The sequence below is a fragment of the Neofelis nebulosa genome, chromosome 2 (assembly GCF_028018385.1).
Source record: "Neofelis nebulosa isolate mNeoNeb1 chromosome 2, mNeoNeb1.pri, whole genome shotgun sequence".
NCBI classification, from domain to species: domain Eukaryota; kingdom Metazoa; phylum Chordata; class Mammalia; order Carnivora; family Felidae; genus Neofelis; species Neofelis nebulosa.
Genome location: NC_080783.1, coordinates 45921637 through 45942241, shown reverse-complemented (window position 1 = coordinate 45942241; position 20605 = coordinate 45921637). Strand labels below are relative to the sequence as shown.

Genomic DNA, 20605 nt, shown 5'->3' with positions numbered 1-20605 from the left:
ACACTAAATCAGAAAGGTTGGCCTGGAAAACCATTTATGTAATTTCTCTGCCTTTGTTTTGGGGAATCTTCCAAAAGAAGTGTCTAGAGAATCAGATATAATTTTGAGCAGGGTATGCTAACGTGGCTTCAGCAATGATTTTACTTTTCTTGTAATTTTGCACTCGACATCATTTTTTCCAGTGGTGTGTCCCAAATGCTGTCCCAATTGACTGTCTGGCCATATTTTGCTCCGTTGTTTGCTATAGCAAAAAGTGCAGATATACAATTGCCTTCTTCAACCTGATGTTAATTTCAGTGAAATCTCCCAAGATGTATCCTCTCCCCTTTTCCCCTACTAAATTTACATGATTTCAAAGAGCCCATCCGTTTTTGATTATATTTTGAATAGGAAATAATAACTCTTTGCTATTTTAAAATAATCCAAGAGCCTTATTTTAGCTATGGATTTCTTCTTATTAACTAATCATCATAACTAGCAAACATATTTTTTTCTTTTTTCTTCCTTTCTCCAGCATAAATGTATGTTGCTTACACCACTTCAAGCCGGGAGATGGGGAGAGTCAGGGAATTGTCACACGATCCTACTCAGTTTAATCACATACTGCCTCCAGCTACTAACCATTAGCTGCTGGCTTCCCATTGCCAGTCACACCCTAAATGGAGTTTTAGGAGTGACTGCCTCAGTTCATACCACCAAGAGTGATACAACGTTGATGCAGAATCTAGGTCAAAGAAGGTGCCCACTTGTGAGTTAACCTTGCCCCTAACAACCAAGAACTGGATTCCAATTCCCACACACAAGGGACCTCTTGAGAATACCATTATCTGACTTCTATCTATTTTTCGGCTTGCTCAACTAACCATACTGAAGTTTCCACACTGCTCCATGGAATTTAAACCAATAGAGCAAGCAATATAAAACAAAGAATTAAACAGTTGTGTTACATTTTGTGTGGGTGTTTGGATTTGTGGCAGGGAAGGGAAATTTCAGTATTTTGATTTGATATTTTACACTTTTTTTTCCTTTTTAAAATTTCAATTGCAAGGAAATTGAGTCAAGGGAAGTAAAACAGCTCAAACAAAAAAGTGTGAGAACTTCTTTTTCAAGTATTTTGTTCTTATGATACTCATTTATATGCCATTTTTTTTTGTTTTTACACCCCCCAAAAAAAAAACACGTTAAAATTGTGATGAATTTCTAGTTCAATTATTTAAATTCATTGTGAAATGACGTATGGGTTTTCTGTCATTTTCTCTTACAATCCTTGGTAAATTACCTGTGTTTCTTTCCATTGTACAAATTACTTTTTTTTTAAGTGGTCTCTTACTTGTAATACTTGTGGTAAACACAGAGTTTGACTGCTTTCCATTTGTTTGCTAACCACTTCTATTGTTTATTTTTTCTTATTCTAGAAATAAATTAATACCATCTGGAAGTTTTAAAAATCCATTATAAATCCAAAGACTTCCTTTGCTGGAAAGAGTGACCTTTCTTCTTTCAGAGTGATAGAAATACTGGGAGTTATTAGCTTTTTGAAAATTACATGGATTCTAAAGAATACAAAGGAAATAGAGTATTTCATATGTATTTTGTTGAATTAAGTGTTTCGTATTTTAAATCACATGTCACTTGATATTTATTAATCACCTACTGTATGCAAGATTCTCTAACAACTGCTATGGGGTATAAAAAGGTGAACAAACCTAAATCTTACCCTAGAGTAGCTTTTCATTTAATAAGGAAGATAAAAAGCTGTAAATCAAAAGAAACTAATAGCCATGGGAAAGATTAGAGAAGTTAGGGGAAGAGGAAAATATTTCAACAGGGTATATCAGAGAGATTTCCTATATTAGGTGATCTGTGGGTTGAGTCTTAAAAATGTGGTAGAGGAAAGATCATACAGAGATGCATATACAGATATAGGAAAGATCATGTCAGACAGAAAGTCAACACAAGAAAAAGCATGGAAACAAATAAACATAGGTTGGATATTAGAGAAAGAGAGCTATTCGATTTAAGAAGGTAGTGCCTAAATCAAGATAAATTGCATATTGGAAACTATCTAAGAGAATTTGCCTCTTGTTGGGGTGGGGATGGGAAATGGAAAGGGTGGATGGACATGAAAGAATAGAAATAAAGTAACAGTAATCTATTCAGTATCATCATCCAAAGATTAGCGCTTTGCATAATCATGATGGCATAATTTTTATGTGGAAACTTTTTACTTGGAGTGGTTATTTTCATTAGTCAGATGTTTTGATTTAATCACATCATGAAATGTATCTAACATCTGTAAAATGGTGAAGGGTGGAAGCAAATTCTTAATATGATTCCTATAAATTTTAAGAAATACTTACATTATTAAACACCTAAAATTTTTCCACACTTTTATTTATTTACTTTTCAATAAGTTTAAATCCTTGAGGGGTGCACCATCATACAGATTCTGTGTCCAATGACCTTAGCAGGAAGATTGCTTCAGAATTTGGCAGGAACTATGCCTCTGTTTTCACTGGCACCTCTCCCCAGATTACTTTGATTTTGTTTGGTTGGCCACCAGGAGTCACTGTGTTGTCCTTTGTGTGCCTAAGAACATTTCTTGTCCAAATAGAATTCAGTTTTATCTCAGGGATAAGTGCCTTCAATTTAAGAAGAGCTATGTGCACCCTCTGGTTCTGCAGACTCCACTTAAGCCATCAAAAATGGTCTTGGACCATACTCTTGCAACCATACTTTCATTTTAGAAATCCTGTTCCCAGCAGGCTTCCATAGGCCCCAAAATGGCAGGAAGAGAATGCCTAATATTTTAAATACTCCATTCCAATCCCATAAATTTTTTTTCACATTTCCCAATACCTATTATGTTCAAGGGACTGTGCTTGCTGTTGTGTACAATTTTAAAAAGAAGATGGGGTAATAAATAAGAATGACTTATATGTAGGAATAAAATAAATACATAAATAAATGTAAATATAAAGCAAAGCTATTAAAATAGTGTTGCCACATGAAAGCTAAGATTCCAGAGGGCTGAACTTGGATCCTTGAAAACAAAAGGAGCCCATTTGCCATAGCTCCCTCCCACCAAGAATTTAATGTTGGTATTATTTCATAGAACAATAACATACCTAAATACAGAACTTTTTAAAACTTGATTTAAGGCACAGTCAAAAATAAAGTCTTTAGACAATTAAAACAGGGTATTTTTTACATGAACACTATAACCTGAAGACAGGTTAGCTGTATAAAGTAATAGTCACAAAGTTAAACAGAGAAAGGCCACATTTTCGTTTATTTTGGGAGAGGGAGGCCAATGGCTTAAAATTTCTGTGTCCTAAAGAAGAATTATATGGATTAAAAGATCCTAAATCTGGGCCCCCTTGCCCCCGGTGAATATCTGAATATAAAAATATTGATAAGAATTAAAGTTAGTCTGCATTTGAAGCATGCAAATCCAACAAGTTCAGCTTTGGCCTATCTAATGCTTCTATCTGTAGATCATGATTTGGGCCTCCTTTTTTTTATCTGTAGACGGAATTGGCTACGTTTAAAAAGCTATTGCAGCTGTGTTGGATATTGCTGAAAATTCCTAAGTATGACTCAAATGACAAATTATATTTGATATAGAGTCTAGTGGGATTTGCAGAGAAGAGCTTCAATCCTGAGAATGATTAAGTTAACTGAAGACCCAACAGGGAACTCCTAAACTACAAGATGTTGCATCCAAGCCTCTGTCACCTTTGTGGCAAAATTTATAAAGTAATCACACTGTTCTGGATGAGTCAGTGTGTTAGGTAATGAGACGAATTTCAGTTTTCTATGAATTTTCAAATATAGTTACCATAATAATTATGATGGCAAATGAGTCATCACTGAAACACAAGTATATAAAGACTTCATTCAAGAGGACATATTGACAATGCTTCAGAAACTTTCACATGAATTAAAATATGTATATTAAGGCAATTTCCAGGAAATTGCACTTGCTCAAATTTTTGTCAATCTTTAAAAGTGTGTATGCATATATATGTATATATATACACACATATACATATACATATATATACATATATACATATATATACATATATATGTGTATATATACACACACACATATATATGTATATATATATAAACATACACACAGACACACATGTAAACACACTCAGACACACGTGTGAATTCTCCTGCATGTCCTAAAATTGGACCCCATCATTCAGTGTAATGGGGTTATACTGAATATAGTATACAATATTTATTCAAAAACTTTTAAATTATAGCAATGCTGGAAATTACATAAAATTACATAAAAGTTAATGACAAGCCAGAAATCAAAAGAATAGCGATTTTTAGATTGGCTATTAACTCTCCAACTTCATTCTTTCTCTTCTTTCCAAACTTTTACAATCCTCCATTAGAAAACATACAAAATTAAGTGCCAAATTTGTGTTCACCCAATTCTTAAATTGCATAAAAATATCTTTACCACAATCAGTGACTAATCCAAGTGGAAAACATTTGAAAAAAAAATTGGAAAGTGTGCTATTTAATTCCAATCCCAATGAGTAATTTTGAGAGTCGTGTAACCTCTTTGAACTTGGGATGATTTTCAGTAGAAAAACATAAGGATAGAAATGCAGAACCTCAGTCAGACCAGCAAAGGATATAAAAAGAATAGATTTGAATAAAGCTATTTAGTGTTTCCAAAATGAGCGTGTGGTAGCACACTTCATTTTACTAAATGGCAAGGAAATCTGAGTCTTGTCCAAAAGTAAAACTTCAAGGCTAGAGAGAACAGGTTATCAATATAGTTCAATGGGAACAAGAATAAGAAGACAAATAATTCTACCTTGTGCACTAAGAAGAAATTAAAGAAAGGAATCTCAAAGAATTAGTCTTAGTAAATCACTCAAATATTTGTCTGTCATGTGCCCTACCAATGTCATTGCTTCAATCTTGGATTTATCTATGGTTAGATATGCTCAAGTTCTTTATCTACAACATGACATTTTTTTTAACATTTATTTGTTTTTGAGAGAGAGAGAGAGAGAGAGAGACACACAGAGACAGCATGCGAGTGGGGGAGGGCAGAGAGGGAGACACAGAATCCAAAGCAGATTCCAGGCTCTGAGCTGTCATCACAGAGCCCAACAGGGAGCTCAAACTCATGAACGGTGAGATCTTGACCTGAGACGAAGTCGGACGCCAACCGACTGAGCCACCCAGGCGCCCCACGACATGGCATTTTTCAACCATATTTCTAGCTCAACTACACACATAGTGTGTATTTGTCCAAAATTTTTTTAAAGGGAACATAACTCTCCAAATGTGTTTTCACACATGTAAACTAAATGAACTGATCCATCTCTCCATAAATAGCAAATAAAATCTGCATTGTGTTTTACAATTGGATTACAAATTACCCTATCGTAGGGTGCAATTCTGCTATGGATTTGGTATGTTTTTAAGTGAATCCCATCATAGATACATTTTAAAGGAACTTACAGTGATTTGAAAGCACATAGAAAATGTCCATAAAAATCATGTATCTCCTTGGCTTAGAAAAGAAAATCACACAATGAAGCAGTACAAGTAGGAGACAGAGTTCTCCTCCATGTGTTTCTCATGATGGAGATAATTGATTTTCTTATTGCAATTGTAGAGAGCACTGCTGACATTCACTGGTCTACTGAGTTCATCACAGCTGTGTTGATGCATCTCTCCCAGGCTGCCTTTTCCACTGAACTGGAAAAGATTTGAATTTTTGGTTGATAATTTGCCACACCCTCGTTTTGCCTCATCTTTCCAGTCTCTTTGTTAAAGGGGAGCCACATTAATCAGTGCTTTGAAGGGTACAGGTGTTTAGATTTGTGTTAAAGCTCCAAATGTAATCCAGAGAACAAAATGACATGTCTGTGTGAGCTGGTTAATATCAGTGGATCCAGGGATGTATGGAAAAGAATGATAAAATACAATAGAAAGGGTACATATAATACTTGAAATAAAGCATAAAAAGCATTATTTAAAAAAATAATATAATTTTTCACACCGCAAAATGATTTTAATGAAGAAATTAAACAAATTTCAAATTTTATTGACCAAAGCAATAAGATAATAAATATAGATACATGAACTTTTTTTCTGCAAGTGTCAGGGCACCTAGAGAAAGATGAATCACATTTCTGGCTTAGTTTGAATGCAAGGTCTTTCTTGTTCTGTTTTGTTTTTATTTTTTAAGTATAGGGTGAAGGTTATTGGAAGACACGAAGATGTATGTAATAGTCTTTTCCCCAACATCTTCACAGTGATCCAGTAAAACAACTTATTTTTTTTCCCTGTTTACTTTTTTTTTTCCCTCAAGTGGTGATTCTCCAATCTAAAATCAGAAGGCTCACAAGAGATTGGTCCAACCGGTTCTCTTTTCCTGTCATCAGATTATGTCATCTACACTGGGACATCTCTGTGCTTTTTGTAACTGGGCCTGGGATTCAAGCCTACCACTCTCCATCCTTACAGAATAGATATATACCTGGGAATATACATATAGCATGTAAATTGAATAAAAATTGGGCAACATGAATCGAGAGAAAGAAAGAGATGAAGGCAAGTTTAAAGAAGGACAGTTTTGAGCTGGGTCGTAGAGAAGTGACTTCCATGAATTGGTGTGAGATGGAGAGAATTTTCTGGGCACATGCACACATGGAAATGGCCACAGTTAACATGGAAAAAATAAAATAAATACAGAGGACCGTGAAGAACCAAGATAGAATATACAGGTGACTGGTGATTAAGGTGTAAATAAATGTCCTCCTTACTAAAAATATCCGGATACTGCAGACATGCATGTTTTTCTGGCAAAGATTTATCAAAGACTTGCAGATGGTATTTACACCTCTTTCAAATATGACCCAGAAATTACTCTTTAGATCCAGAACTGCATTGACAAGCTATGTTAATGTGGCCTGGAAATTGTACGTATGAACATCTAAATTTAGAAACTTATGCCCATCTAGATAAAATGAGAACTTCTACTGGTACTCTTTTGATATTCCATGAGATAAGCCCTTTCCCTTCCTTTTTCTTACAAAGTCAAATCATGAAAAAGCTAAGTGTTTCTCTAGAAAATTCTGTTCTGGCTTTCACAAGCAGCATGAAAATTTGAAATCTCACCAGAAATCACTCTTTGGCTTGCCAGAGACATTTGTGAGAAATAGAAACAGCTATTGGTAAGTATCTAACTTTTAAGATGCCACGCAAACATAGCTCAGATACTTAGTCTTTTGACATTCGCCTGACACTGAACTTCTAGGACCCAGAGTGGGTGGATGAGAAGGGACAAACAGAGGCTTTTCTTCCAGTTAATCTCTTACAGTTCCCTATTTAAATTGAATGAGGGTGGATTCTGGCAAAACCCCACTATAAAAAACTTCTAGGAAGATAAGATTTGCAAATTAGCCATGCCCAAGAAAAGGGCATCAAGCAATTTCTCAAAATCAACCAGTTGTTAATGTTGTCAGGGGAAATGAAAAATATATACATTTAATTCTTTCACCAAAACACAGGGCAGAGCATGTGGACATACGTTCTTAAGTGATACAAACATATATGTATATGAATAAAATACGTAGCAAACTTGTACATAAACCGATGCACACAAACTCCAGATGTATTCTTTTTCTTACTTTGTGGGTTGTGTCTTCTATAAGGGGAAAAAGACATATTAATCACTTCTTTTACTGCTAAGGGGATGGGTGCTGCTCTCATATTTCAGAAAGGGGCTGGAAAGTGAGGGAAGCCAAACTTTTTCCTATTTAAGGCCAAAGCAAAGGAATCTCAGTGGCTGAGTTTTATGACGGGCCCGGTGCTGAAGGGCAGGGAACATCTGATGGTGCTACTTTGAACTGCTTTTCTTTTCTCCTTTTTGCACAAAGAGTCTCATGTCTGATATTTAGACATGACGAGCTTTGTGCAAAAGGGGACCTGGTTACTTCTTGCTCTGCTTCATCCCACTGTTATTTTGGCACAACAGCAGGAAGGTGAGTAGGTACTGCTTTCAAGAAACTTCATGCGGTTTTTGTCTTTACTTCTCCGTACAAACACGTATAAAGGGGAAATTAATCTCCGAGAAGTTAATTGCCTCCGTAAGCTCCCAATTGGGGAATGTAGAACGGACTGTGATGGTGCTTTTTTAGACTTGCTTAGAAAGAATGTTGTCATTTTTGTATTTAAAAGTTTTCTGGTTGTCTAAGATAAAGATGTTCTGGTACTAACTCATTTTCATGTCAGCGGCACTGGAAACTTTTTAAATGGCTTTAAAAAAAGTGCCCCTCCTGGATTGTTAACATCTTGGAATGCTTCCTTAGGCAGTCTGGAAGTTATTGGTCTCTTGTAACACTTTTACACTCTTTTGTATGCTAGATTCTTTGTAAGGATAGAATACTGAGCATTGTTTTCTCAATAAGATAATGCATTTTAAGGACAGCATGCATTCAGAATAATTTAAAGGAAAATAGGCACTATTCAAGTTATTGAATATATTTCTGTAAAATGGCAACAAGTGAGTATCTTCAGTGTTCTTTAAATGGACTCAAACGGCTAAAAATGTTTCATCATTCCTATATTTATTCTGTTTCAAGCACTTACACGGTCGATTAATACATGTTTTCTAATAATTTATTGCTAAGGGTCTGGTGTTTTCCACACGTCCTACATTTTAACTGCATTTGCATTAATGAAGAGAATATTTTTAAAAATGTTTTCAAAAAAATGTTTTCAACAGGAATGTTTGACTTTTCTGCAAACAAGGTAAAAAGATACTGGTACTGTTTGACTTCAAAAAGTTGATTTGTTTTATTTTCTAACAACTGCAAACAATGGTTTTTCTGCTCTAATCCCCCCCCAAATCACATTTGTTTTCATTATTTGATTGTGTGAAAATATTTCTTTCAATTCATGTTTCTCATAGTCATGAAAATACTGGACGCATTGGGATACAAACTTCCACAGAAATAAATATTTAAATGCTAAATTTAAAGATGTTAGAAGAAATTATTACACATCAATTTCTGTTTGCACGTAATCAAAAGGATTAGTATTTCAATCTAGTTTCTGCAAACATGTGTCTGAAAATAGTTTTTGTGTTTAATTTCAAATCTTTGATGTCCTTGAAAGTCATATATAAGTGGGGGAGGGGGCCGGGGTGGGGGGGGACACCCAATGACATCTCTTCAGTTACAATCAGCCTGTGGCCACGAAAGAAAAGAAACATCCATATTGCTTGTTCCTCTCATTTCCTCTCCCCCTTATTCCTCTTTTCCCTTTCTGTCCCCTCCTTCTTCATCTCCCTACCCCTTTGGCTCTTTTTCACCTCCTCCCCCTTTTCATTCCTTCACTAGTCACCCCCCTTTCCTAGGCAAGCCCAAGTTTCCTCATCTCTCCTCCCTCTCTTCCTCTAGCACTTCCTCCCTGGTCCCCATGTGTCCTCCTTGTGCCTCCATCTCTCCTGTTTCTTCTTTCCTCTTGCCCCCTCCCACCGTCTTTCCCTAGGACTCTAAGTCCTCCTTCCTTCCTCATTCCTCTCTCCTCCTCCTTCCCACTTTGTCCCTCCCAGAACCTGCTTCAGCTCCTAGTCTTTGGTGAGGGTACCAAATGCCTACTGCCATATCCCTAGCTCAATAAAGACATTTACCTCTTTTAAAGCTCTTAAGTTCTCCTGATTTTGGGGGGGGGGGTGTAGGTAAAAATCACAGAGTTGCCATTTATTGGAAAGACTAACAAACCTTTGGTGTTTAGTTCAAAAGACTGACAAAATATTTGCAGTTGCCCGGTAATGACAATCTTATATCAGCACTATGGCCGTTTTTCTTCTCCATCCAACTTTAGAGGGAAAATAAGTGTTTAATACCTTTGTTATCTCTACATCACACAAGTTCTTTGCATTTTTCCTTTTCTCTTTAGCTACAGAAAACAACAAATTGTTATGAAATTTGCCATTACATTTGTGTGCTTTTAAGCTCAAAAGAAGTTGAGAGGGATTTTGGTCAGCTTACGATTTTTGTTTGTCATGAAAAAAAGTTTAAGTATTTTAAGATAGTAAGTACTTTTTGCATTCCCTATAAATTTAACAAGAAAATTCTGCTGGTAGATTAGCTTTGGGGACGGTACAGACGGTGGCTGAATATACAGCAGGCTGAGAACAGAAAAATACAGTTCTGGGATATAGGTTTCTTATATCTGCTCTGAGAATTTCAGAGACAAATAGCCCAACCCGAAAGAATACTAACTTCTAGTCCACTCACACACGTTTTCTGGAGCATAAAACATGTCGCTCCCAAAGAATTTTGGTCCCTTTACAAATTTATAAAGTTCTATTTAATTCATGTATTTTATTCCACCAATGGAGAAATGTGGTCTGTTTTATATTTCCTGTAGTTTATAAACATGCCAAATTTGTAGCACAAAGACTCGCCACCTAGTGGCTGACAGTGTTACCATTTACACAACCAATGCCAACATAAATGTTACACAGCTGGATTCCATATTTTAGAATGAGATTTAAAAATACTACATGTGCGAATTTTAAATATGAAACATTACTTTCCTAAGGAAATAGTGTATCACTGATAAAATATTGCCAAACACACATACACACAAACACATGGTAGCAATAGTCAAAGACTGGAAATGAGCTTGAATGTTATGGCCATTTTCAAAATTCCACATGTAACTATTCCACATATAACATATAACTATTTTTTAATATTTTTCAAGTTTTTTATGTAGCCCTTATTTTACATAAGTATTTTAGTCACTTATTAGATGGATAAATTAATAGATATTATTAAGTAATATTGCTTCTTTAGGGTAAGGAGATAAACTTTATTTTAATTAAAAATGTTCTATATTTTTATATTTTGCTACCCTGATAATTCCACTGTGATAATGAACTGTGGGACTTTAATTATTTTAGGATTACAAAATAAATGGACTTAAGAGAACCAGTTCCTCATTACAGGTTATGAGAGTCTATTTTCCATTATGCTTAAGGAGAGAATTTGTAACCCATAAAGTAGCAATCAAGTTTTCTTGTTGGTGCTGCTCCCCAAATTAAACCTATCTAATAAATAAAATATGGCATAAAATCACAAGAAACACTTCTCCCTTTAAGAGGAGAGAAAGCATAACTGCTCATGCATTTCAGGGTCAGTAAATCTCACATGAATTTAGTGCTTTAGTTGAGATTATACAACTAGGAAATGACAGGGTTAAGACTAGGACCAAAACTCTGATAAATCTTAGGCAATTAGAGAACACAAAACATACATTAATTCTAGAGCATCTGACTTTGCTCATTCTTGTAACTGTTTGTCATTGAAAAGGAATACTAAAAAATTGTATATTATCCTAGAAAATATATGAGATAATGCATTTCTAAAGGGGAAAAACAGTAGATTTTTCTCTATTTAACACTCAACGTTGAATTGGTAACCCTATTTTTAAACAAGAGAAGCAAAATCTCAGTTATGATTTAACCAGAAATTATCTTCTGTTCTGTAATAATATAAATTTTAAGTAAATAAAGTATTGATACAAAATGTTGTGTTTTTCATTCATGATACCTTGCATATTTTACCATCCACAGAGTATTCAACATCAGATGATCTAAAGACCTATGGGTAATTAGATATTCTGATTAAATTCTGGAATTAAACAACTCAGTGTCATAAGCAGAAAGAGCAAAGCCACTGGAACAATTCTGGGAAAGAAGGAAATACTGTGATAATATGCCTAATTTAACTAATTTAGGTTCCTGGTTTGATGTCTTACCTACAGGCTTATATTAAAAGGTTAAGAACTGTTGGCTCCAGGAGTTTTCCAGGAGTAGAGCTGAGACAAAATAAAAGAAAAAGCCCCTGTTTTACACCTACAGAGTCACTTGCCAGACTTTGAGTAGTCACTCAGAGAAGAGTGCCATCTACTGAAACCTCATGGTTTTCATTGCTGGTGACTGGTGCAGAGTTCCAAAGGTTTTGTAGCCCAGTCTTTTATTTTGTAACATCAAATGATATCACCGCCTTGAAGTCATTAAAGTGGATTGCTTAAGAGTTAAAGTTTTAAAGATGAAAGATGTTATTGCCTTTGCTGGACATGAAGAACATTTGTAAGGTTTCCAGGTCTGCAATAACCTTCTGGAAACGTCTCAGTGGACTGTTTCTTATAAAACAGTCTTCCCTGGAAAAAAGCTCAGTCCCATTGTTTTCCACACTCAAAAAAAAAAAAAAAAAGAAGAAGAAGAAGAAGAAGAAGAAGGAGAGGGAGGTGTAGTGTAAAAAAATCCAGAGTTTTCAAAGGGGAAACTGCCTGTTTCATATCAAAATGACAACGGAAAAAATGAGATAGCTACTCTTACACAAATCATTTGTTAACTGCAGTTTGAGGAGTTACATGAACCACTAGAATGTCTGTCTGTGTCTAATGAAAACACAGCAGAAGTGGATTCCTTTCAGATTAACTAATAAAACCCTTGTATTTTCCATGGCTGAGGTCAAGAACTGCCATTTAAAATGTAAATTAATGAACCAAATGAAAAGTTCAAAGAAGAAGGCAAAAGTTAAAATGCCCAAAAGATCTAAAAATCAAAGACAAAGGATCCAGAACCTATTAAAAGTTAAATTTGCTTTAAAAACTTGCATTGAGAAATTCCTGTTTCAGTGAAATGGCATTTATTTTTCTGAAACTATGCTTTCTATCGTATTTGGTGTGGAGGATGACAAACAGGGAATGTATTTCTCAAAATTAATTAAAATCAGAGGAACATTCTTTGGAGCTGCAGAGTATGTTCATAATGTTTAAGCTTAGAAGGGAAGCTCTAATGAAGTTAGGAGTTCATCAATATGAAACATTTAGAAAAAATAGATTTTCAGAATCATTATCTTAGTGAGACACCCTAATTATGATTTTTTTTTTTTTTGCATTGGATACTTCAACCTTATCTGTTTGTGGCTTTTGCCGTGAGGATAAGGCTTCTCTGTATACAGTAAAACGTATGCTGGGTTTCCCAGTCACACGTTAATCGTGTTGGTGGTCTGCATGTCATTAGGGTGGCCTTGGAGATATATCTCTTTTTCCTAAGGTCAGGAGAAAATAAACATCAGAATTGAACTCCAGATGCTATCTTCTTGTTTTGAGACCAGATAGAAAAATATTCTGCAGAAGAATGTTATCCCTTAAAAAAAAGAAAAACAAAAACAAAACACTGTCTTGTTAGACTCTGCTTTTAAGCTTGCAGGGTTTAGAAACCATAATGGGATAGGGTTTGGAAGTTGCCCTTGAAATTGCAGGAAGAGCATACAACGCAAGAGTTAAGAGTATCAAATTTAGAGATAGCTTTTCCAGGTTCAACTCTTAGCTTTGCTTCTACCATGTAACCTGGGAAAATCACTCAGCTTCTCTGGGTCTCAGATCCCTTATCTTGTAAAATGAAGATTATAACAGCACTCAGCCATAGGGTCCTGGGAAGATTAAGTAAAATAGATGTGCAAAGCACTCAGAAGTGTCAGTGACATAGGCAATACTATACCCGTGCTGCCCAGTATTAGTTTTACTGGTAGTGCAAAATAAAATTACTGTAAGGAATTAAAGCACTTAGTGACTTAGTGATAAGTAAAGGAAGATATAAAATCTTGGTGATGAGATGCAAAATTTGAAGATGTTTGCCAACTGTAATAAAATAAGTAGAATATATTTTCTTCAGTATTGCTATAATTTGTCACTAATCAGTTTATATTATAATGAGATTGCTGATTGTTAGATACTTTTAATTCTAATTCTCTAATTATTTTTATTTTTCACAGGACAAAGTGTTAATCACCTTAAAGGAAATTTCTAATGGGAGACATAAAAACTCATATATCTATAAAGAATAAAACAAGGAAACATCTAGAAATGATGATTCATAAAGCTTTTTGTTTTGTGGTTTTTCTGATGGGGACAAGAATAATCAGAATCCACCTTGGCCATGTAAAACAACATTTTGACATTGAAGTTACCCACCTATATAGGTGTATAGATATTTCCTTGAAGATCTTTTTGTTAACTCATCTAACATATTTTAAAATATTTTGGTAGATGTAAGCAGCAGAAACATATTTAATAAAAATGTGTGCTTTCCAAAAAGTATCATTTAATAACAAAACATATTTCAGTTGGAAACTATATAAACTTTATATATTCACACCATATTCAACTTTCTCAAGTAACAGGGAAATAATGTTATGATAATTTGCATATCACATCTGCTATTTTTAATTTTCAGATTAAAGAACACCTTTTAACAGAAAAGAATTCAGTAAGAAGAGAAGAGAAAAAAAAATGAAATCTATCATTCAGGCTAAATTAACAATTTGATTGGATGCTTTGGGACATATTACTTTTACTCCAAAAGTGGAATTAAGACAAACATAGTTTACATTATTTTTTTAGTTACAACTATAAAACTCTAGCAAATCATCATAAATTAATGTTTACAGAGTGGAAGCAAATACAATAAAAAGGAAAGTGTTACACATATCTAAAAATATTAGATTATGTTACTTGATTTTTTTTCCTCTGGAGTTTTGAAACAGAGAGCTAAGCAATAAAAGAAGCTAAGAGTGGATTATGTCATTTACTAACTTCATTTTGTTTTATAATTTTGATCCCAATAAGGAGATGGCTTAGTCTAATGCATTGCGTGTGTGGCCACAAATAAATTTATTTGAAGACTGTGTTTTGTAATAAGGAACAGAAACATCAAGTGACATGAGAGGTGGAGTTTAAAATTAATTACATATTGAAACAGGGAGACTTAGTTCAAGCAATAACAATAAAGGAAGTAACTGGAAAATCTATTATTTGTTCAGTAGAAAAATGAGATTATTTGTCTTTGATTTACCACTTTGAATTTCTGAATCCCATTTTCTAAATGCTGCAAGTGACAAACTAGAATATTTTATTCCTCTTGAAAACAAAACATTCTTTTTCCTGACTCTCCCATACTTTTCCCACATACAATTAAACAAAGGTACTAACATTGAGGGCCTTGAGACATCTGTGTAAGAGGTTTAGCTTCTGGGAGAACATATTGCCAACCATATTTTGTCATGCACGGAACAAGAAATTAGAGGAAACTGCACAAAAGTCTCCATTCTTTCAACAAAGGTGATTGAGCTAGAGCAACAGAGAAAGGTCTTTCAACCACGTTTCTATAGAAACTGACTTCAGGAGAGCCAAATTTCTTTTAAACAGATGTGAAATAAGTTATGGCAATAAACAAATTGCATTAATTCTTATTTTTCAAACATCCCAACTTTCTTCTTTTTCCTTAGAACAATATCACTTATAAAAAAAAAGAGATGTACAGTAAGGTAACTCAACCTTTATATTGAGACCTCTGTGTCTTAAAAAGCATAATAAGCATAGTTTCTAATAAAATTTGGAAAAAAAGAGGCAAAGTAATAATTTTCATTTAGATAGCATTGGGTTTAACCCAATTCTATCAAATTCATATATACAATTTTAAGAAGTTAATATTGTGCTTACTTAATAGTTTACAGAGCAAAAGGAAAACACTGTATTTTTAGTGATGTGATGATACTTTCTTTCAATGAGACATAAACATGGGAGGATGAATATACAGGGAAATTTTACGTTAATTTTAGGGCAGATTAAGAACATAAGAAAAGATATTCAAAATGTGAGATGCTTGACTCTCACTTTAACTGTTATCATTTGTGTTTAATAAATCATTAGTATTCAATATCTATGTTTTGTAACATAGGTCCTGTGTTACATGTAGAAAGATATTCCTCATCCAGAGACAAAGACTTGAAAGAATCATTTGAATAAATTAGTAGTATTCTTTTTTTTTCTCCCCCACAGTTTTATTGAAGTATTATTGACAAATAAAATTGTGTGTATTTAAAGTGTACAACATGAAGATTTGATAAAAATATACACTGTGAAAAATTACCACAATCGAGTTAACTGATAGTCATCCACATAGTTACCTTTTTTTGTGTGTTGGGTGTAAACGCTTAAAATCTACTCTCTTAGGAAATTTCGAGTATACAATACACTATTATTACCTGTAGTCAACATAGTGTTGTACACTATGTGGCATTTTCAAGAAGGCTGGGGAGCCTGAAGTCCACATTATTAAAAGTGAAATCTTGAGCTAAAACTAATCTTTTGGGATGTGACATGTAATGTTAATTTAGAGAAAGTTTTAAAATGATTCATGTGAAGAATGAGAAGCCAATGCTAAAACCGAAGAATGCATTTCATGCAATTTTGCTAAACAATCTTCCATCTCATTAAAACATTCAGACTTTTTCTGAAAAATAGTGAACTTAGTCCCTAAATATAAAATGTCAGTTCCACTTAGAGAAAAATGAGTTTGATACCTCTATCCTTTAATATTATTATTGTTCACAATAATATGAAAAGGATTATGCTTTTCTGAAGCATATCTTTCATAACACCATTTAAATAGACCCACTTCATTTGCATTAGGTAAGCATTTTGGCATTCAGCTTTTATGCTAAGTAGAAAAGAATGTTCCTCCAAAAGCTTAGACAATATTTCTTTCCAATATTCTCAAATATCTGCTTCAAACATGGAGGAAGAACTAGAATAACTTTTTAAAATAAACAGATTCTTGCCTTCTTAAAATTGCAATTAAACAAACGTGCTTTCTTTTATTAGCTGTAGACCACGTTGGGTAATTGTAACACATTGAGAACAGACTTCTACACTTGCTAAATTGAGCAAGGATATTGCACAAGATCATGAAAGTTGTATCTGCACACAAAAATGGAAAGGAGGAATGGAGGCAATTTCAGTATACTATAGAATCTATAGGTTCTGCGCGTACCGTTTTTTGTGCGTGAACTTTTGCTAAATCAGCTAAGCCTCTGAGCCCAAAGTATTTAGCATGAACCTAAATCAATATTACTTCAGATATGAGAGGATGTAGAAGTGGGAACTTATCAAGGTGATCTTCATGGCTGTATGCAATATCCAGATGGAAAAACTTCAGCAGCCCCTCAAAGGTCTCTGGGCCACAAGGCAGCAAAAAATATTGTTGTTAAACCACTTGCTTCCTCCCAAGCGAGCCTCTTTCAGCAGACATTTTAAAGATCTTGGCTCTCAGAAAATAAAATTTCACTGTTTTACAAAAATATAAATCCTGAACAGTACATCATTTGTTGTTTGTAAAAATTTTTGCAGATGTTTAGAAACTTCTTATTTACTCAAGTACTGGCAAGCTATCACAGTAATCCTCAAGAACTAAAGTTGTATTTAACCACAATCCACAGCTAATGCTTTAAGAATTGAGAGCAGGTTTTGTTTTGGCAATCCCTGAGCTGATTCATTGTTAATGGCTGCTGAAATGTGAGTACCTTACATATAATTAGGAAACAAGTTTAAAACTTTGGTTGAAGCAAATTTTTGACCATGTTAAGCCACAAATACACATGGTCATGATTCATATGTTTCCCTATTATTCTTACTCATTCCTTGCCCATATTTATTTTTTAAAAACGCTGTTTATTTTTAGTGATTTGGAAATCTCTTTACATTCATATGGGATATACGATATATTATGTCAGATCATCTTGACCTACTAATGCCCAATGGAGTGGCAGTGATAGTCAATACATACAATAAGCTTTGCTAGAGCTTTCTCAGGAATCTGGAAGAGTGTTGTGCAGCCAGGAGTATCTGTTTTCCCCTGAATTTCCTAATTAGCTTAATAAAATCCAGAAAGTTTTCAGAGTTAGTGACAAAATCATCATTATAGTTTAATACTCTTATCTACTGTTAAAGCAAAGGATAGTGATGGCTAGAAAGGCTTGTTTTCAATCACACAAGGAATAAATAAATGTTTAAGTGCTTGGTGTGATTTCCATTGGTATTAAATTCTTAACTCTAATTGAAATTGAAACACTTATTGGCCTTAAGGAAAATTTACTATGATGTACCATTTTGAAATTAATAAGCAGATTTGGTATTTTAAGCAATCTCTTACCAGTTAGCAAATTATGTAGAGAGAATGTGATGCTCTTGGCAATTTAATGTGTGGATTTTTGGGGTTTTTTTTGTTTTGTTTTTTTGTGGGTTTTTTTTTTGCAAAGGCATGCTTATAAGAACATACAAGTTAGTTTACTAAAAGGAAGAAATCCTTTGTTTCAAACTCTCTCCACTTTGGTTATTGGAAAATCATGATAGCGTAACAAAAATCATATTTCAGCAAAACATAAGATAACAACACACCATCTAACTTATTTTCCAGCTGTTGATGGAGGATGCTCCCATCTTGGTCAGTCCTATGCGGATAGAGATGTCTGGAAGCCAGAACCTTGCCAAATATGCGTCTGTGACTCAGGATCTGTTCTCTGCGATGACATAATATGTGACGAACAAGAATTAGACTGTCCCAACCCAGAGATCCCTTTTGGAGAATGTTGTGCTGTTTGCCCACAGCCTCCAACAGCTGTGAGTTTACCAAAAATCTGTACATCTTCAAGATTCGTGTTTTAATACATGAATAGTTCCTATATCATAGGAGCCTGAAAGGAAAAGAAAGTAATGTCTGCCAAATAATCATGTTGGTATTACAAGTAAAAGGTGAACATTCTGGCTTAAAACTAGGGTTGGATGTGATTGGGATAAGAAATAAATATGCAAATTGGGGCACACTTCGTGGGAAAGATGTTCTTATGTCTTATTTAATATGAATCTTTTCCATTTATTAGCCTCCTCGCCCTCCTAATGGTCATGGACCTCAAGGCCCTAAGGGAGATCCAGTAAGTAAACATTCTTCAGGGGATTGAAATGAGTTCCTTAAGTAGTTTGCTTTTTTTTTTCTTCTTCTTCTTCTAACAGCTTTTTCATATTTGAGCTTTCATCATTCAGATATTTCCTTTACTACCATATATTTAAATGACACAAAAGAAGGCAAACAGAGAATCCATAATTGTACATGTGAATATTTAAGTTTCCCAGACTTTAATAATGTCTTTATCCCCAATATCAGTTTGAAAAATAAAATATATGTCAATATACAAAGAAATAAATCATACTGAAATTATTCACATGATTTAGATAAAAGTGTATGAATTCGCAAGAAAATATGTATCACGTATATTGATTCCTCATCTTATAAAGTAGAGAGGCTACAATTCGATAATGATTCTGAATCACTAGAATTTTGCACTGTTTTATGAGTTTTTGTCTCTGATTCTTTTAGGGCCCTCCTGGTATTCCTGGGAGAAATGGTGATCCTGGTATTCCAGGACAGCCAGGTTCCCCTGGTTCTCCTGGCCCCCCTGGAATCTGTGAATCATGCCCTACTGGTCCTCAGGTAATAAATTCCAGGACAAAAAGATCCTCCCCTCTTTCCCCCTTTAAAACTACCTACTTCATTTTCTTTTCTTTAGCCTATGTTACATCTCACTTTTGTGGATTCCTTATATCTATTCTCTGACTTTATGTATTCAACAAATCCTTATTTAGTGTTTATGAGTGAGGAGCAGTATTTTAAGTGCTTCATACATTTTACTTTTCCTCATAATGTCAATGTTGCTGCTATTATCTTTGCAAAATTTCCCAACTTCTCAGCAGTCATATAATATATCACTATGGTTGTGAAATGAGCCATTAACTCCCAAAATAATTAACCTAGAGTATTTAGGAATTGCTGCAACTGTGCCTTATTCTATTCATAACCTCAATGGTGAAGCCTCTGAAAGTTTGGACAAAAAGCAGTTGAAGAGCTGCAAACACTCCTTGTTGACTTCAACAGGATTATTCAAGCTTATGCAGCTACTCTTGCCAAGCCTTCAGAGCACATCCAGCTCCTCCTGAAAAACATGGCAACGAACTACCTCTGCATTTAAAGCATCTAACCAAAACAAATAAATAAGACAAGATTTCTGCTACATGGGGTTAGGAGAAATAAGAAACCACATATGCACAAATCACTCTGAGTGCAAAAAAAAAAAATGCTGTACAAAAGTCAATTCAACAGAAAGCAAAGCATACCATCTAACTTATTCTTATCCTGGTACCAAACATAACCCATTTGTAGGCCTGGGATTCAAAACAAAATAATCTGCAAAGAAATCCAATAAGCACATGAGCTTTTCTATTACTCTTGTGCCTATTTTCTATGGGGATGTTTACTTGGGGAGTAAATTTGTTAGGCATACTAACCAGAAGCCAGGCAACGCAAATTTTACTTGCATCATTAAATGTTGGTACAGTAATTTGACTTCTCCATTTTTTCTGCTCAAAATGACATCAGACTATATGATCTCAAGACTCTTTCAGCTTTCAAATAGTCTGTGATCCTATGTTTCTAATGCTGCAGATATCACTTAGAAATAATAATTTGAGTAAGACCATATAGAAACAAGTTATTTGGAATTAACATTGCATAGAATTCGTTGAAAGATTTGTGCATTACATAAGCAAGTATTTCTGTAGGGTATCTACTATCTGAGGCTACAGACAGACAGGATAAGCAAGATAATTAAATAATGCGTACCACATCCTCTGGCAT

The 20605-nt window shown here is 34.4% G+C and overlaps 1 protein-coding gene across 1 annotated transcript in view; it reads left to right on the top strand.

The window, feature by feature from the left end:
- Positions 1-7828: 7828 nt before the first annotated feature.
- COL3A1 (collagen type III alpha 1 chain) overlaps positions 7829-20605 on the top strand; it is a 40670-nt gene continuing 27893 nt past the window's right edge. Inside the window, exons 1-4 of the mRNA XM_058711627.1 lie at positions 7829-8036; positions 18335-18537; positions 18798-18848; positions 19292-19405. Of these exons, the coding sequence (XP_058567610.1) occupies positions 7955-8036; positions 18335-18537; positions 18798-18848; positions 19292-19405 (450 nt within the window). The 5' untranslated portion in view covers positions 7829-7954. The remainder of the gene's footprint in view (positions 8037-18334; positions 18538-18797; positions 18849-19291; positions 19406-20605) is intronic.